This window comes from Hyperolius riggenbachi, chromosome 4 (assembly GCF_040937935.1).
Source record: "Hyperolius riggenbachi isolate aHypRig1 chromosome 4, aHypRig1.pri, whole genome shotgun sequence".
Classification (NCBI taxonomy): Eukaryota; Metazoa; Chordata; class Amphibia; order Anura; family Hyperoliidae; genus Hyperolius; species Hyperolius riggenbachi.
The window spans coordinates 75227873-75244284 of NC_090649.1; the positions used below are offsets into that span (position 1 = coordinate 75227873).

The 16412-nt window shown below is 40.6% G+C and overlaps 1 protein-coding gene across 1 annotated transcript in view; it reads right to left on the minus strand.

The window, feature by feature from the left end:
- Window positions 1–2970: 2970 nt before the first annotated feature.
- The window catches only part of APOB (apolipoprotein B), a 65952-nt gene continuing 52510 nt past the window's right edge, over window positions 2971–16412 (minus strand). The window contains exons 27-29 of the mRNA XM_068280218.1: window positions 14317–14431; window positions 8258–8441; window positions 2971–4943 (exon numbers count right to left, since the gene is read on the minus strand). Of these exons, the coding sequence (XP_068136319.1) occupies window positions 3141–4943; window positions 8258–8441; window positions 14317–14431 (2102 nt within the window). The 3' untranslated portion in view covers window positions 2971–3140. The remainder of the gene's footprint in view (window positions 4944–8257; window positions 8442–14316; window positions 14432–16412) is intronic.

Genomic DNA, 16412 nt, shown 5'->3' on the forward strand with positions numbered 1-16412 from the left:
CTAAACCACATGGGACCCTAATACATAGCGGATCTATTAGAACTTTATGCCCCTCTACGCACCCTCCACTCTGCCAACAAGATGAAGCTGGTTATTCCCAGGACACACTTAACATTTGGTGCTCGGGCCTTTTCCTATGCAGCCCCTACTCTATGGAACTCACTTCCACAATCAGTACGAGAGGCTCCTTCTCTGGAAAGCTTTAAAAAAAAGGCTAAAAACTCACCTCTTCTTCCGAGCCTTTGAGACTGCATAATGCAGAGTCACAGCATAATGCAGAGTCGGGAGAAAATCGCTATAAAGATATTATTGTTATTTTTGTCTTAGGCATGAAAATACAGAATCCCCTAAAGAATACACCATGATAGATTGAGTTTTATACAAAAAAGTACCTTTTTGTCTGATAATAAAAGGTCTTTCCTGCAACAGATGGTCAGATTTTTTAGCTGACTAAGGTTGCATGTCTATTGGTACATTAGAGCTCAAATCCAGGAACAAAAACATTTTAGTTTTGAATGCTATGGTGAGAGATTTGAACCTGTTTTGTATTTTTATTGCTGTTCTGTATCCACATCCATGAGAATTTCCCTCACTTCCTGTCTCGACAGGAAGTGGGAGAAGTCTTTTTAAGAATGGTAGAGATAGCAGCAAACAAAACGTTTATTATAGAGTAGAAAAGATCCCTGATTAACTGTCCCTGAAACATGTTTCTTATTAAAGCCATAAACCTCCATGGTTTGCCACAGAGATGAAGTATGTAAAAAGGCATACGTTTAAAAGGGGTACCTGGTCAAATAGGCACAAGGGAAATCCCAATATTAGAATAGGCAATTATATCAATATTCTACTATCCCTCACAGTACCCTTATTCTCACACTAACCCTCCCCTAAGTATGTCCAAATCTAACTTTCCCTGCCTACTCCTAACACTAACCCCCACAGCTGATGAAGCTAAACCCTTGTCGCCCATTGCCGCGATCCCACCCACAGTGGCTGTTGCCATGTGCCAACCATTGCTGCTACCTCCCACTGTCACCACTGCTATCACAACCATAGCCTCTACCATCTACTGTCACCACTCCTATCCCAACCATAGCTGCTATCTCCTTCTGTCACTGATGCTATGTCGACCATAGTTGCTACCACCCGTTGTCACCGCCAATATCCTGACCATAGCTGCTAACTCCTGCTGTCACTGCTTCTATCCTGATGGAGTCCGGTGCCCAAATTACTTAGTAGCTGCCAGCCATAACCAATCACCTACCATAGCCGATAACACCAGACTTTGGCAACTCCAATGCCCATTTTACCAGGTAGGTGCGCCCATAGCCACTCAATGCATAGGGATGTTTGTGCCCAATTTATCAGGCACGTGGTGCACCTAAAAATCTCTCAAGTACAGACACAGAAAGCAATAAGACAAGACAAATAACATTTATATTGCGCTTTTCTCCTGGCGGACTCAAAGCGTCAGAGCTGCAGCCACTAGGACGCGCTCTATAGGCAGTAGCAGTGTTAGGGATACTTGCCTAAGGTCTCCTACTGAATAGGTGCTGGCTTATTGAACAGGAAGAGCCAAGATTTGAACCCTGGTCTCCTGAGTCAGAGGCAGAGCCCTTAACCATTACACCATCCAGCCACAGCTAATAAACCCCCTACAAGTTTCTAACTTTTGTTCCACAAAATTCACCTGAAATTAAAATGGAAATTCCTGGAATTGGTCTTCGCCAAATAACAACAATAACAATAATATTTATATAGCGCTTTTCTCCCTGGGGACTCAAAGCGCTGTGACCCTGCATTATGCAGTCTCAAAGGCTAGGGAAAAGAGGTGAGTTTTTAGCCTTTTTTTAAAGCTGTCCAGAGAGGGAGCCTCTCGTACTGATTGTGGAAGTGAGTTCCATAGAGTAGGGGCTGCGTAGGAAAAGGCCCGAGCACCAAATGTTAAGTGTACCCTGGGAATAACCAGCTTCATCTTGTTGGCAGAGCGGAGGGTGCGTGGAGGGGCATAAATAACAAGTCTCCAGAGAGAACACAGAAAGTAGCCCACTATCATCTAAAACACTCTTCTGCCCTTTAAATCCCTGAGATTTTGGTTATGGTATTATGCTAGCCTCTGTGCTCCTGCATTAGGGCTTTAACCCCACAGCTGGAAAACAAACATCCACAAAAGGTGTCAGACATTCTAACCCCCCCCCCCCCCCCACCCCGAAAAAAAGAAAAGAAAAAGGTGTTATATCAGTGTCAAGCTCTGGGGCCTACTAAGAGCAGCACTTGCACTTTGTGCACCATTTTTGGCAGCACCTTGTGGCATGATTTGCCAGCATTGGCAAGCGCTGTTTGTGGGACTGTACTGTGCTTGTGATTTGTGTTATGTTATTTTGAATAAAGTTTTACCTACATGCCTAGTGTCAGTTCCCTGTCCCCTTACACAAAATGTCAGCACTTCTGTGCAAGAGGGTGCATGTGCCAGAAACCAGCGCACATGGAAAAGGAGAGACCCAGCACGTAATTAAAACTTTATTCCAACCACAATCACGGCACAAAATCGCTACTGAACAGCGATTCAAGAGTGAATTCGCAGTGCAAGCGCTCAACAAATGCTGTAGGCAGAGTGACTGCGATCCCTATTTGTAATCACCCTAGTGGGTTCCCTGCCATTGTTTTCAATTGGCAAAGCTCTTTTGGGATCCGCTGGCAATTGTTGGTGATCCAAAAACACTGCTAAAACGATATCTGCCGCTGGGATGGGAATTGGGGGGAAACTCTTCAAAGGCAACAAAAACAACAATTAAAACCTGACAAAGTTTCTAAACCTTTTCCCCCTCTATCCAGAACTAAAAAGAAAAGTTTTGCCAGGAACTCAACTTTAAAGAAAAGTCACTGAAGACAAATGTTATGATGCATTTTAATATTGATTAGGCATAAGGTGAAAAAAGTGGTGGAGAAAATAGGTAAAATAATGCCAACTTATAACAAAGACACTTTATTGCTTTAACGTCAAGAAAATAATGACCGTTTCATACTTTTTCTTTTACGGAAACAACAATAGCTTGAAAACATAGTACATACATATATATACTGATTGTTATTTGTTCAGAGTAAAAACCTCATTTGTTGATACAGTACTTAATGTCCTTTCAGTTCTTTTTCCAGTTACGAATGTTTTCAATGATCTGCTGTGCACTTAATTTTCCTTCTTCAAGTTGTTTCTCGATAAAGCTTTGTAGTTCCTCCCATTTCTTTGAGCTTTTGTCAAATCCGTCAAGAACCATTGATCGTGCAATTTCCAACCTCTTAGAAATAATGTCTGGTCTCACATGAGGCACTTCGTCAAAGGATTTCCAGTCGAAAGGATGGGGTACATCAACTTTAATCTCTCCTTTACGAGTAGACACGTACGCTTTTACTCCCTCACTGGCTGAATTTTGGAAATCTTGCAGCAATTTAGTGATGTAACGTATAAAGTCGTTGCATTTTTCAATGGCTAGAACAATAAGACGGTTGGCTTCCGTGTGGAGTCTCTCATAAGAACTGAGGAGTTGATTATATGCTTCATGGAGTTTGGCATTTAAAAGTTGAGAGTGTTCTACAGCAGCCTTTCTGGCATTCTTTGACCACTCACTAATTTTCTCCTCGGTTTTTCGGGAAAATTCTATGACTTGTCTCCGCCCTTTGTCTTCTGCATTGGTTGCCAGTACCCTAACTTGCTCATAGTATTCCTTCATGTTGTTTGCATATTCTGAGACATTCACTCCATATCTGGATGGAAGTTCCTTCAAAGAATCAATGATGTATTTAAGCAGTTGAATGACTTTCTCCTCAATTTCATAATATTTCACGGACCATCCGACTATAGTTGGATCTAAATATTCTTCACGCAATGCCTTTGCATAGATTACCAGCTGCTGAAATTTCTCAGAGATTTCTTCATAGAGGCCCTGGAAAATTTTTGAAAGGTGGCTTGTGCTTTGTTTAATCTTCTCTGCAAGATCACTGAGATACTGTACAGCTCTGGAGTTCACAGCATCTTTGTACATCTGCTCAGTTTGGCGTTGTATGTCCTGGTAGTTTCTAGATTTTAGAGATTCAATTACTTTTTCAGATTTTTGTGAGATGTCTTGAATCAGATTTTTAAGCTGCTGCTGATTTCTCTCAAGGCTGAAATTCTGGAGATCGCTAAATATATTTTTACAAATCTGCTGGAGATCTTTCAAAAATTCTTTGATAGCCGTAATAACTTGCCTGCCTTCGATTACTGTGTTTGTACCAGGGATCGTGAATTGAACATTGTTCATTGACTGGGAGAAGTCTTCAAGAAGCTGGTGGATCTTTTGAACACACTCTTCAAAAATTGATGTTACCGATTTCATGCCCATGGCAAACTGTTCTTCTCCAGTGTATCTTCGAGTTTGGCCCGGGAACTGAAAACTAACTTTCTTTAAAAACTCAATATACGTATCGATTATGTTCTTCATAGTTGCTTGATAGCCTCTTACAGCAGTAATCGATTTGTCATAAAATAGGGCTCCCACTTCACCATCGTTCATTAGATATGCCAAGTCTGAGGGCTGCTGGTACAACTGCTGTGCCTTGTTCACAACGTCAGCATATTTACTGCTGGCATCCCGGGCTGCAGACCGAAACTGATATTCCATCTTGTCAATCTGATTGGCAGCAGATTGGTATGTTGAAGAAACCTGGGACTGAAGGCGTTCTTTCATGAGTCGGCTAGCATCTTTCATGTCCAATCCTAAGTGTTCCTTGTGGTATTTATTGACGCAGTTGTAGACGGATTCAGACATCTTGGGTAGTCTCTCCTTTAGACCATTGAGTACATCTTGCGCAGCTTCCTCCCTCCAGTTCAGTTTATTTTGAATTCTATCTGGGTTCTTCAGTGATATTTCATTCTTTAGAATTAATGTTTCCTTGTCTGGGGATGTCTGAAAGATATGAAAGAACATCATTGTTATTGAGAAAAACGTGAAATATCAAACATGTCATAACAACTACCACCTTATCAGGATCTATGAAACTGTTCTACAGTTTCTGAGCGTTCTTTTATGACTTATGTATACAGTATATTAAATTGATTTGTGCTGCTTTCATTTTCCTATCAAATGAATAGAACTGTGCATGTTTAATGAAATATTCTGATTCTTGCCTTAAAGAGGAACTGTTGCGAAAATCTTAAAATTTATAACACATACAAATAAGAAGTACATTTCTCCCAGAGTAAAATGAGCCATAAATTACTTTTCTCCTATGTTGCTGTCACTTACAGTAGGTAGTATAAATCTGACAGAACCGACAGATTTTGGGCTAGTCCAGCTCTCCATAGGGGATTCTCAGGAAGGCCTTTATTCTTTATAAAGACATTCCCTGAAAATGATTTATAGAAAGATGCTGGCCAGCCTCCCTGCTCGCTGCACACTATTTTGGCAGTCGGACGGAGCAACTGCCATTCACTAAGGCCTAGTGCACACCAGAGCGTTTCCGCAGCGGTTTGCGATCCGCCTGCGGGAGCGGATCCGCTAGGGTAATGTATTTCAATGGGCTGGTGCACACCAGAGCGGGAGGCGTTTTGCAGAAACGCATACTCCCGGGCTGCAGCAGATTTTAGATTGCGGATGCGTTTCTGCCTCAATGTTAAGTATAGGAAAAACGCAAACCGCTCTGAAAAACGGCACTTCAGAGCGGTTTGCCAGGCGGTTTTTGTTACAGTAGCTGTTCAGTAACAGCTTTACTGTAACAATACATGAAATCTACTATACCAAAACCGCTACACAAAACCGCAAAACGCTAGCTGAAACGCTGCAGAAAAAGAAGAAAAAGCGTTTCAAAATCTGCTAGCATTTTGCGGATCTGCTAGCGGTTTTTGGTGTGCACCAGGCCTAAGTGCTTTTAAAAATAACGACAACCCTGAGAACCCCCTATGAGAAGATGGGCTAGTCCAAAATCTGTCGGTAATGTCAGATTTCTACTACTTACTGTAAGTCACAGCAACATAGGAGAAAAGTAATTTATGGGTCATTTTACTCTGGGAGAAATGTACTTCTTATTTGTATATGTTTTAAATGTTAAGATTTTCACAACCGTTCCTCTTTAAAGAGGACCTGTAACCATGGATTGAAATTCATCCCAATCAGCAGCTGATTGCCCCTTTTTTATGAGAAATCTTTACCTTTTCTGGAATAGATCACCACAGTCGTATGTATGGCTGATATTGTGGCAAAACCCCTCCCACAGTGTGATGTCAGGACCTAAGTCCTGACAGTTTGCTGTCTGTAAACCTTGTTGCGTTGTGGAAAATAACAGCTTTTTCCAACTGTCAAGCAACCAGTATCTCCGTCTGTGCATATGTATATTTATAAAAAACAACCTTTTAGCCTATTGCAATGTTAGTGGGTGTGTTTATAAATAATGGCAGGTGGTGCTGTCTAATTTTTTTCTTGTGGATCAATCAACATGAACACATCATCACATGGCGAATATCAATCATTTCTTGACCTCTCTTTTGTTTTTTTAATTTCTCACTTTGCAACGTATTGATTTATTTTTTATGCTTTTTCACGAAACTTCTTTAACCGGTTCAGCACCGCAGTCCGAAAATCTCATGCATCCGAGCAACGTTCACCTCCCATTCATTCGCCTATAACTTTATTGCTACTTATCACAATGAATTGATCTATATCTTGTTTTTTCCGCCACTAATTAGGCTTTCTTTGGGTGCTACATTTTGCTAAGAATTATTTTTTTCTAAATCTATTTTAACAGGAAGATTAAGAAAGAAATGAAAAAAATTCATTATTTCTCAGTTTTTGGCCATTATAGTTTGAAATTAATATACGCTAGCGTAATTAAAACTCATGTATTTTATTTGCCCATCTGTCCCGCTTATTACACCATTTAAACGATGTCCCTATCACAATTTATGGTGCCGATATTTCATTTAGAAATAAAGGTGCATTTTTTCAATTTGCGTCCATCACTATTTATAAGCTTATAATTTTAAATAATATAATAACATATTCTCTTGACATGCATATTTAAAAAGTTCAGACCCTTGGGTAACTATTAATGTTGTTTTTTTTTTTTTTTTAATTGTATTTTTTATTTTTATTTTTAATAAAAAAAGTGTATGTGGGTAATTTTTGGTGTGGGAGGGAAACTGTTAATTTTAAATGTAAAATATATATTTTTTTTTATTAAAAGTGAATTGTGGTGCAGTTTACTATTCGGCCACAAGATGGCCACAGTGAAAAAAATCCTAGATGCGAACGATTTCGCATCTAGGAACTTTAAAGAAGGGGAAATGTTTCCTGGGGGCAGAAATACCGCGCTCTCTGGAGAGAAAGCGTCGGTATTTCTGCGGGGAAGATAGATCGGTGAATGGGAATTATATTCCCATTCACTGATCGGGGGGCTAGCAGCGGGCAGCGGGAGCGCGCGCGGGGGCGCGCCCGATCGCGCGCACGAGGCGGCGGCAGCAGCAGTGCCTTTCTGGACGAGGAAGCTCGTCCAGATAGGCCGAACTGGTTAAGGTGTGTATCAATTTCCTGTTCAATTCCTACAATTTGAATTGATCTGCAGGGAATTGATCCCCCAAGATGTTTGATCAAACAACTTTTGGTTGCATTTGACCAAATATCGTTCGAATGTATCAATTGGACATGAGTATAGATCAGAAGGAAGTGATCATTTTGCCACATTGAGTGGGTATCTATAAAGTGACCATTTTTTTCCATTAGATAATTTAGTTTGATTATGCTGTTAGATCGAATATAAAGATTTTTCCAACATGTCCGATCAAATATATATTGAAAAAACAGGATAGTAGTTCTTTTTTCTTGATTGAAAATAAAATATTCTTTTCAATTTGATCATTTGGTCAAATAAATGGGAAAATCGAACGTTAGCATGTGCCGTGTATGGGCACCATAAGTATAAGGCCTTCTTAGCCACCATGGCAGAGTTTAATGCAGGCAGGGGAGCATCTGCAATACAAATGAATGTGACTGCAAAACGTTGCATATGATCACTTCCAATCCTCAGTTGACTCAACATAATTTCTCGTTTGTAGTCAGTGCAGTGAATCACACTCTGTAAATAAAGTTAAGTTTCAGAACAGCTTCAGGTTTTTTATTTTGTACACCAGTTGCAGTGAGAGTGGTGTCTATTGCAGATACACCTCTCCCTTAATTTGACTATCTCAAGTACTTTAAGCAATTGACGGAGGTACTTTTAAGAGACTCACCAAAGAATGGCTGAAGAGTTTTAGCTTGATAGTCTTTGGTTCTTTCTCCAACTGGAGTGCCAGAGTTCCACAAGAGGATGATGATGTGGTTAAGGAAAAGCCATTTTGGTCATTTTGCCATCTTAGCTGGACATTTGTGAATGTTGGACTTGTAATGTCTATTTGATAAGAATAGCTCTCCATCCTGGGGGGGGAAAAATATACATTTATATCAGCTCAAGGTTTTGTATTATAAAATGGAGTAAATAAAACCTTATAAATATGTAATAATTTTTATGATGGGAATGATTTAAAGGAAATCTGTAGTTAGAGGAATACGGCAGCCACCACCTTCACATCCTTTTACAAATTCTATCTGTTGGGCTGCCATGATGATAGTCATATTGTAATTCTTTGAGGCATTGGGGCATGTTCACAAAAGGCCGGTATTTACACAACTGAGGTAGCACACGCCGCACATATAGCGCAACATGTGTTACCAAGATAACGCACGCATTACTAGTGTAACACGTGTTACACAAGTAGCTTGATGCGCACTATACTAGCAATGTGCACGTTACCTAGGTAATGTGAGCGGCACTATACACAACATGCAGTATGTCAGTTGCATAAATACAGGTGAAGTGGCAGTGTGCTGAGTGCGCATGGTCATTTTACCGGCACTTTTGTGAATATGATCCATTGGTGTCCATGTAAAAGGGCCCGCGGTAAGAAGGGTGTTGGAGATAGCTGCTAGTAGAATATCGATACAATTACCAATATTCTACTAGATAATTGTAAAATGTTGATAATCTTTACCGATATTTTACAAAGTCCTAACCTAGCCTTACCCTAATATAAGCCCTCCCTCCCGATGCCTAATAGTAAGCAATCCCCCCTGGTGCTGCCTAACCCAATCACTAACACTAAGAACCCCTACCAGGCAGTGCTTAACCCTAAAAACAACCCCCTCGCTGCCTAACCCTGCTTGATGATTTTTTGGGCACTGCCATAGATGGCAATATTAACACCTACGTATTACATAGCCGCCGGGAGACTTGGGCGCAGGATAAAGCCGATATATGGCTAACCCTGCTCCTGTCTCACTACCGAATAAAGTTTGTGCAGGTAAACAGTAATTTTTCACACGTTGCCAATATAGGCTTGACCCTAGAGCACATAAAAAGGTTTATTAAAACCACAAGCTCTGAGCTCTGATTTGAGCGGGTTGCTGGGGGAATCTTTGTTGGTCGGGTGGAGGGCTGTATATAGTGTAATATATTGTATATATGAATGTTGTGTTATCACAAACTCCTGACGACGCCTCCTTCTATGAGGTGAAACAATTGTTGAGTGACACGATCTTGGCATCTATATTGCACTGCTCATAACACCCTGTGGTTATCATATTCCCACCCAGTCACCTTCTATGAAGGCTTTGTTGTCCCCTATGGGGACTCTATTTTGACACATGTATCAGCCTGTATGTACAATATGGAGCAGGCTGATATAGCGTCATACAGACAGTATTGATTGCTACATAGAGACGCACCCAGACTGTTCAGTATCAAACTAAGTGGTAGGTTTGTGGGATAGCTACACCCCAAGCTAATAGCACAACTGTGGCTCTTGGGGGGGATCAGCAAAGTCCCCTGCAATACATATCCACTTATCTGACCCTGGGAATGCAAATCTCTAGCTCAATCTTTGTGCAAACTCTTGTGCAAACACTGTCGATATCATTTGTGTAAGCAAATCCCTTTAGCGGTCCAAACAACAGGACTGCTCTAGGGGGAATTGGTTTTAATAAACCTTTTTATGTGCTATAGGGTCAAGCCTATATTGGCAACGTGTGAAAAGAAATAAAAAAAAATAACCCTGCTCCTGCACAAGTCTCAGTGGCGTTAATTACTATTTCCCATCCAGGCCACCATGGGTAGTTGGCATAAGAAGTTAATGGCGGCCAAATGACAGTGTTTTTGCAGTGATTTGTGCTCCGTCATCTGACGGCACCCAAATCACTCACTGAACGCTGCTATAGTCATAATTCCTATACAGCCTTTTGTGGCACTGGCTGCGCCCAAATCTCCTGCGCTGTTTTTACAGGGCTCCATATTAATAGCCACAATCAGCGGCTATTGGAAGTTATTTGGGTTCCAGCGATATAACAGTGGTTGGCCCTGGCCGCACCCAAAAATAGCCCCTAAGCAGAGCTATTAGCATTGCTACCTATGTCGGTAGCTTTTTATCCACTTCGCTCCATTGATCCCATCAGAATGTCTGACACAAGCCTGACTCTACTGGCTCCAAGCTTGTTGTAACACACTTGTAATGTGTGACCAAAAGAAGTCCAGCTTCAAGATTCCTCTCACTACGTGTCTCCATAAAAAGGGAAATACCGCTTCGTTAAGAAATTGCCATCAGCATGCATAGTACACTAATCTATTGACGACAGCAAACTTTGACAAACCCATCCACCATTTCCAGAAACAGTGTTGAATGATGGCTTTGTTTTATATACACAAAAAAAAACAATAAGCAAGCTAAGGTTTGCTATTTAAAGGACCACTGTCACAAAAATCATAACATTTTAAATATATATAAACATGTTCATTTAAGAAGTACGTTTCTTCTAGAGTAAAATGAGCTATAAATTACTTTTCTCCTATGGTGCTGTCACTTACAGTAAGTTGTAGAAATCTGACAGAACCGATAGGTTTTGGACTAACCCATCTACTCATGGGGGATTCTCAAGGCTTTCTTTTTTTTCAAAAGCACTTAGAGAATGGCAGTTGCTCTGTCCAACTGAAATCTGTAGAGGAATACGGCAGCCACCATCTTCACATCCTTTTAAAAATTCTATCTGCTGGGCTGCCATGATGATAGTCATATTGTAATTCTTTGAGGCATTGGGGCATGTTCACAAAAGGCCGGTATTTACATAACTGAGGTAGCACACGCCGCACATATAGCGCAACCTGTGTTACCAAGATAACGCACGCATTACTAGTGTAACACGTGTTACACAAGTAGCTTGATGCGCACTATACTAGCAATGTGCACGTTACCTAGGTAATGTGAGTGGCACTACACACAACATGCAGTATGTCAGTTGCATAAATACAGGTGAAGTGGCAGTGTGCTGAGTGCGCATGGTCATTTTACAGGCACTTTTGTGAATATGATCCATTGGTGTCCATGTAAAAGGGCCCGCGGTAAGAAGGGTGTTGGAGATAGCTGCTAGTAGAATATCGATAAAATTACCAATATTCTACTAGATAATTGTAAAATGTTGATAATCTTTACCGATATTTTACAAAGTCCTAACCTAGCCTTACCCTAATATAAGCCCTCCCTCCCGATGCCTAATAGTAAGCAATCCCCCCTGGTGCTGCCTAACCCAATCACTAACACTAAGAACCCCTACCAGGCAGTGCTTAACCCTAAAGACAACCCCCTCGCTGCCTAACCCTGCTTGATGATTTTTTGGGCACTGCCATAGATGGCAATAATAACGCCTACGTATTACATAGCTGCCGGGAGACTTGGGCGCAGGATAAAGCCGATATATGGCTAACCCTGCTCATGCACAAGTCTCAGTGGCGTTAATTACTATTTCCCATCCAGGCCACCATGGGTAGTTGGCATAAGAAGTTAATGGCGGCCAAATGACAGTGTTTTTGCAGTGATTTGTGCTCCGTCAACTGACGGCGCCCAAATCACTCACTGAACGCTGCTATAGTCATAATTCCTATACAGCCTTTTGTGGCACTGGCTGCGCCCAAATCTCCTGCGCTGTTTTTACAGGGCTCCATATTAATAGCCACAATCAGCGGCTATTGGAAGTTATTTGGGTTCCAGCGATATAACAGTGGTTGGCCCTGGCCGCACCCAAAAATAGCCCCTAATCAGAGCTATTAGCATTGCTACCTATGTCGGTAGCTTTTTATCCACTTCGCTCCATTGATCCCATCAGAATGTCTGACACAAGCCTGACTCTACTGGCTGCAAGCTTGTTGTAACACACTTGTAATGTGTGACCAAAAGAAGTCCAGCTTCAAGATTCCTCTCACTACGTGTCTCCATAAAAAGGGAAATACCGCTTCGTTAAGAAATTGCCATAAGCATGCATAGTACACTAATCTATTGACGACAGCAAACTTTGACAAACCCATGCACCATTTCCAGAAACAGTGTTGAGTGATGGCTGTGTTTTATATACACACACAAAAAAAACCAGTAAGCAAGCTAAGGTTTGCTATTTAAAGTGGTATCATCACCATAAAAATATAATTTCAACAGCAACTGGTCTGAGTGTATTAAGTGATACAGATGCTAATCCTGCTTTCAAAACTTTCAAAACTTTTTCTGCTGTTATGGTTTGGAGTTATCACATACTTAAGGAGGACTGGCCCTTTAGTAGTCGGTGACAAAGAATTGCATGCTGGGGGTTCTTTTTATCTATAATATATTCCTCCTCTTTCCTTTATTTCCCTGCCAGCTGCTTATCTGAAACCTAATCCCCTACTCACTTGTGTTCACAAGCAAGGCTGAGGCGACTCAGCGATTGGAGGAGACAAGAAAAAAAGTAAAGGGCAGAAATGACATCACAAGTTAGCCTTAACTGTGGGCAAAAGACATGGCCCCCACCACTAACAGAATTCTCATAATTTACTATATAACATTCACTGAAATCAAAATGTGGACAGTATAATACATGTGTTATGTAAGTAGATCAAGTATTTATCTACTTATATATGTGTTTTTTTTCCCTGGCATAGTATGGCTAATCCTACTGCTTTAAAGGACCACTGTCACAAAAATCATGACATTTTAAATATATATAAACATGTACATTTAGGAAGTATGTTTCTTCTAGAGTAAAATGAGCCATAAATTACTTTTCTCCTATGGTGCTGTCACTCACAGTAAGTTGTAGAAATCTGACAGGACCGATAGGTTTTGGACTAATGCATCTACTCATGGGGGATTCTCAAGGTTTTCTTTATTTTCAAAAGCACTTAGAGAATGGCAGTTGCTCTGTCCAACTGCCAAAAAAAGTGTACGGTGAGCAGGGAGGCTGGCCGGCATCATTGTATCAATCTTTTTAAGGAAGTGTATTTATAAAGAATAAAGGCTATGCTGAGAATCCCCCAATGGAGAGGCCAGCAACATAGGAGAGGAGTAATCTATGGCTCATTTTACTCAGGAAAAAACCTACTTCTTATTTGTATGTGTTTACATATATTTAAATGTTAAGATTTTCGCGACAGTGGTCCTTTAAGCAAAAAAACCCCTAATGATATAATTAATTGTATGAGTAGTACGGATACATTCGTAGCAAAGAAAATAGTCTCATGTTTTTATTTTCAGTTATATAGCTTTTTTTTATAACATTGCATCATTCTCTAATATTTGCAGATTACAAATTACACTCTACTTTTTAAACTATTAAACAGAGCAGAGCAAATAACCCTTTGAAACTCTCTGCAGTACAATATTATCTGATGTTGTATTTCATTGTTTCTTTGAGGTATAAGTACTTCAGAAAATAGCATTGCTCTCTGACTAAATTAGTCAGAGAGGTCAGAGAAGCTCTTTTGCACAGATAACAAGTGACGTTTCTTAACTCTTCCTGTACTGGAAACAATAGGAAACTCATACCTGTGCTGTTATTATATTTCTTAGCTGTACCACACATACAATTCATTATTTCTTAAGTTTATTTTTACTTCAGATTCCCTTTAACTTATCAATATGTAGAAGCGACACAAATAGAATGAATTTTTCTGCAACAAAAGTGGCTTTCTCTTTTGCTTATTGTATAGTTTCATGGGCTACCCCCAACAGTTTTCCAGGCGAGTCGAAAACAGAAGCTTGAAACAGGTTTGCAAACAATTTCCTTAAAATTGTGCAAAGAATTAGATGGCAATTGTCCTGCTTTCACTCCCTCCTGGCTCTGCCCCCTCCTTTTCCCCGCCTCCTACGCAATCCAACAAAGACCAAACGGTTAATCCATCAGCAAACTAAAGATTGTATGAACTAAGCTTACAATTTAGAACTTAGAAGATTAGTGTTACCTTTTCCTGCTGAACAAGGTTTGAGCCCTCCAAACGGCACTAAAGTCCACATGTGCCATAGTTCCCACTTCATTGATATTTAGCACGCCCCCATTTGAGGATCCTGTGACGGCAACTGGAAGTGAAGAAAACATGACAATCAATGTATGAATTATTAATTATCAATTTAATTTCATAATGGCTGAATTAACAGCAAATAGGATTACAGGAACAGTTTGTCATTCTGGATGCATATGATGGTACATTTGCATCAAAAAATGATGTACAATGTTAGTTGCCATTGAACTTCTCTTCTTTTTGCAATAAATATGTTGAAAGTACCTGGCAGGCTGACTCCTGTAGTTCCTTATCCTAGTAAAATGGCAGTGCAATTATACTGGACAGACCAGCTCTTCCTATTCCATTATTGTCACCTATATGAGATGGTGGCGATGGTGTGGGTGGGGGGGAGGGGGCAACTAGGTTGATGGATTGTTGAATTTTAATTCTGCCAGGTTTGCACTGCTGTCTGGATTGTAGTTGACTTTACTTCCTGTTCCTTGGATTGGGTTACCAAAAACAGGAAGCAAGGTTAAATACAGTGGCGTGGCAATAGGGGGTGCAGAAGTAGTGACCACATCAGGGCCCTTGGGCCAGAGGAGCCCCGAAGGGCCCACTTCTCAAACACAGTATTAGCCCTTTTGGCCCTGTGCTGATAATATTCACTTCTATAATTGTTTTGAATAGTAGTGATCATTAACACACAGTTTCCCATCCCCTTCTAGCACCTCTGACGCTGTGGTTGTCCTTGATTGGTTTTGGTGTGTTGTATCAATTGTTATCTATAGCATACTTGCAGGGGCCCCAATGCTAAACTTACACTGGGGCCCATAGCTTCTTAGCTATGCCACTGGTTAAATATCTGCCATTAGAACCTTTTCAACAATAATACTTCCACTGAGAAGTATCTGCTCCCTTCATGCCTCAGTAGCAGTGGCAGAGAGAAAAAGAAGTGTTGGTGGGAAAATATCTCCCACCGAGAGTCAGAGACAACAATTGAAACAAAACAAATATTCCAAACGTTATCTTCCTGGCCTAGCTACTAACTAAAATGCTATATAGTAGAAGAAGAGTAGACTTTCTGGAGTATACCTTTATTCCCAGAGTTTCAGGACCATGTCACACAGGGTATGCACAGGGGTATAACTCTAAATCATGGGACCTCCCCCCCTCTGAAAAAACTTTGCTAAGGCTCCCCAACATCCCCCCTCCGCTCCCTTAGTGGTTACCAAGAGGCCCATCTTCTGTAAATCAAACATGAAGTGAAACCACCATGCCCCCCCCCCCCATCCCATAACAAGTATGGCCTCAACAATAATCGCTCCTAAGGGCTAGCCTCTGAATTAGAAGGATGGATGATAAAAAGTAGAGGCACTCAACCACCCTGGGTCCCCTGCTGCTGCCCCTTTCAGATTTATCAAACAAGTAAAAACATATTGAGCAAATTTAGGGCAAAACAAGTGCAAAATTGGAGCAGTTGCTATGAGTGCCCCATCTGAATCCTTGATCTGCTCCATTTTGGCGCCAGTTTTGCTCTAACTTTCCTTGCACCGGTTTTGATAAATTTGCCTCTCCGCGTCATAGGTCATACTTGTTATATATGCCAGCTTGTAATTGCAAGTTTGATATACCCACCCCTATCTACCTCACAGTTTTGTGTATTTAGTTGGCATTTTATACATAAAATAGTAAATATCAATTCCAAAAATGTCTTCAGTGTAAGTGATGTGAAGGAAATACCCAGCCACTGTTATGTACAGAGAATACATCTACTCCAAGGCAAAGCCCGTAAGGATGAGCAAATCTGATGAAAACAGATTCACCAAAGTACCACATACAGTATTATCTGTAGGCAAATACGCTACTGTTTTCCTTCATGAAAATATGCATGCGTGACAGTGAATTAAGTGGAAATCTGCACAATATCAACCTTTACAATAACAGTAAAGCATTGTTATTGTCAAATGTGCAAAATATTAACCTTAACAGTGAGAGTAGCAATGCACAATTATGTACAAATGTGCTCTGTATTAACCATTATGGTAACAGTAGAAATG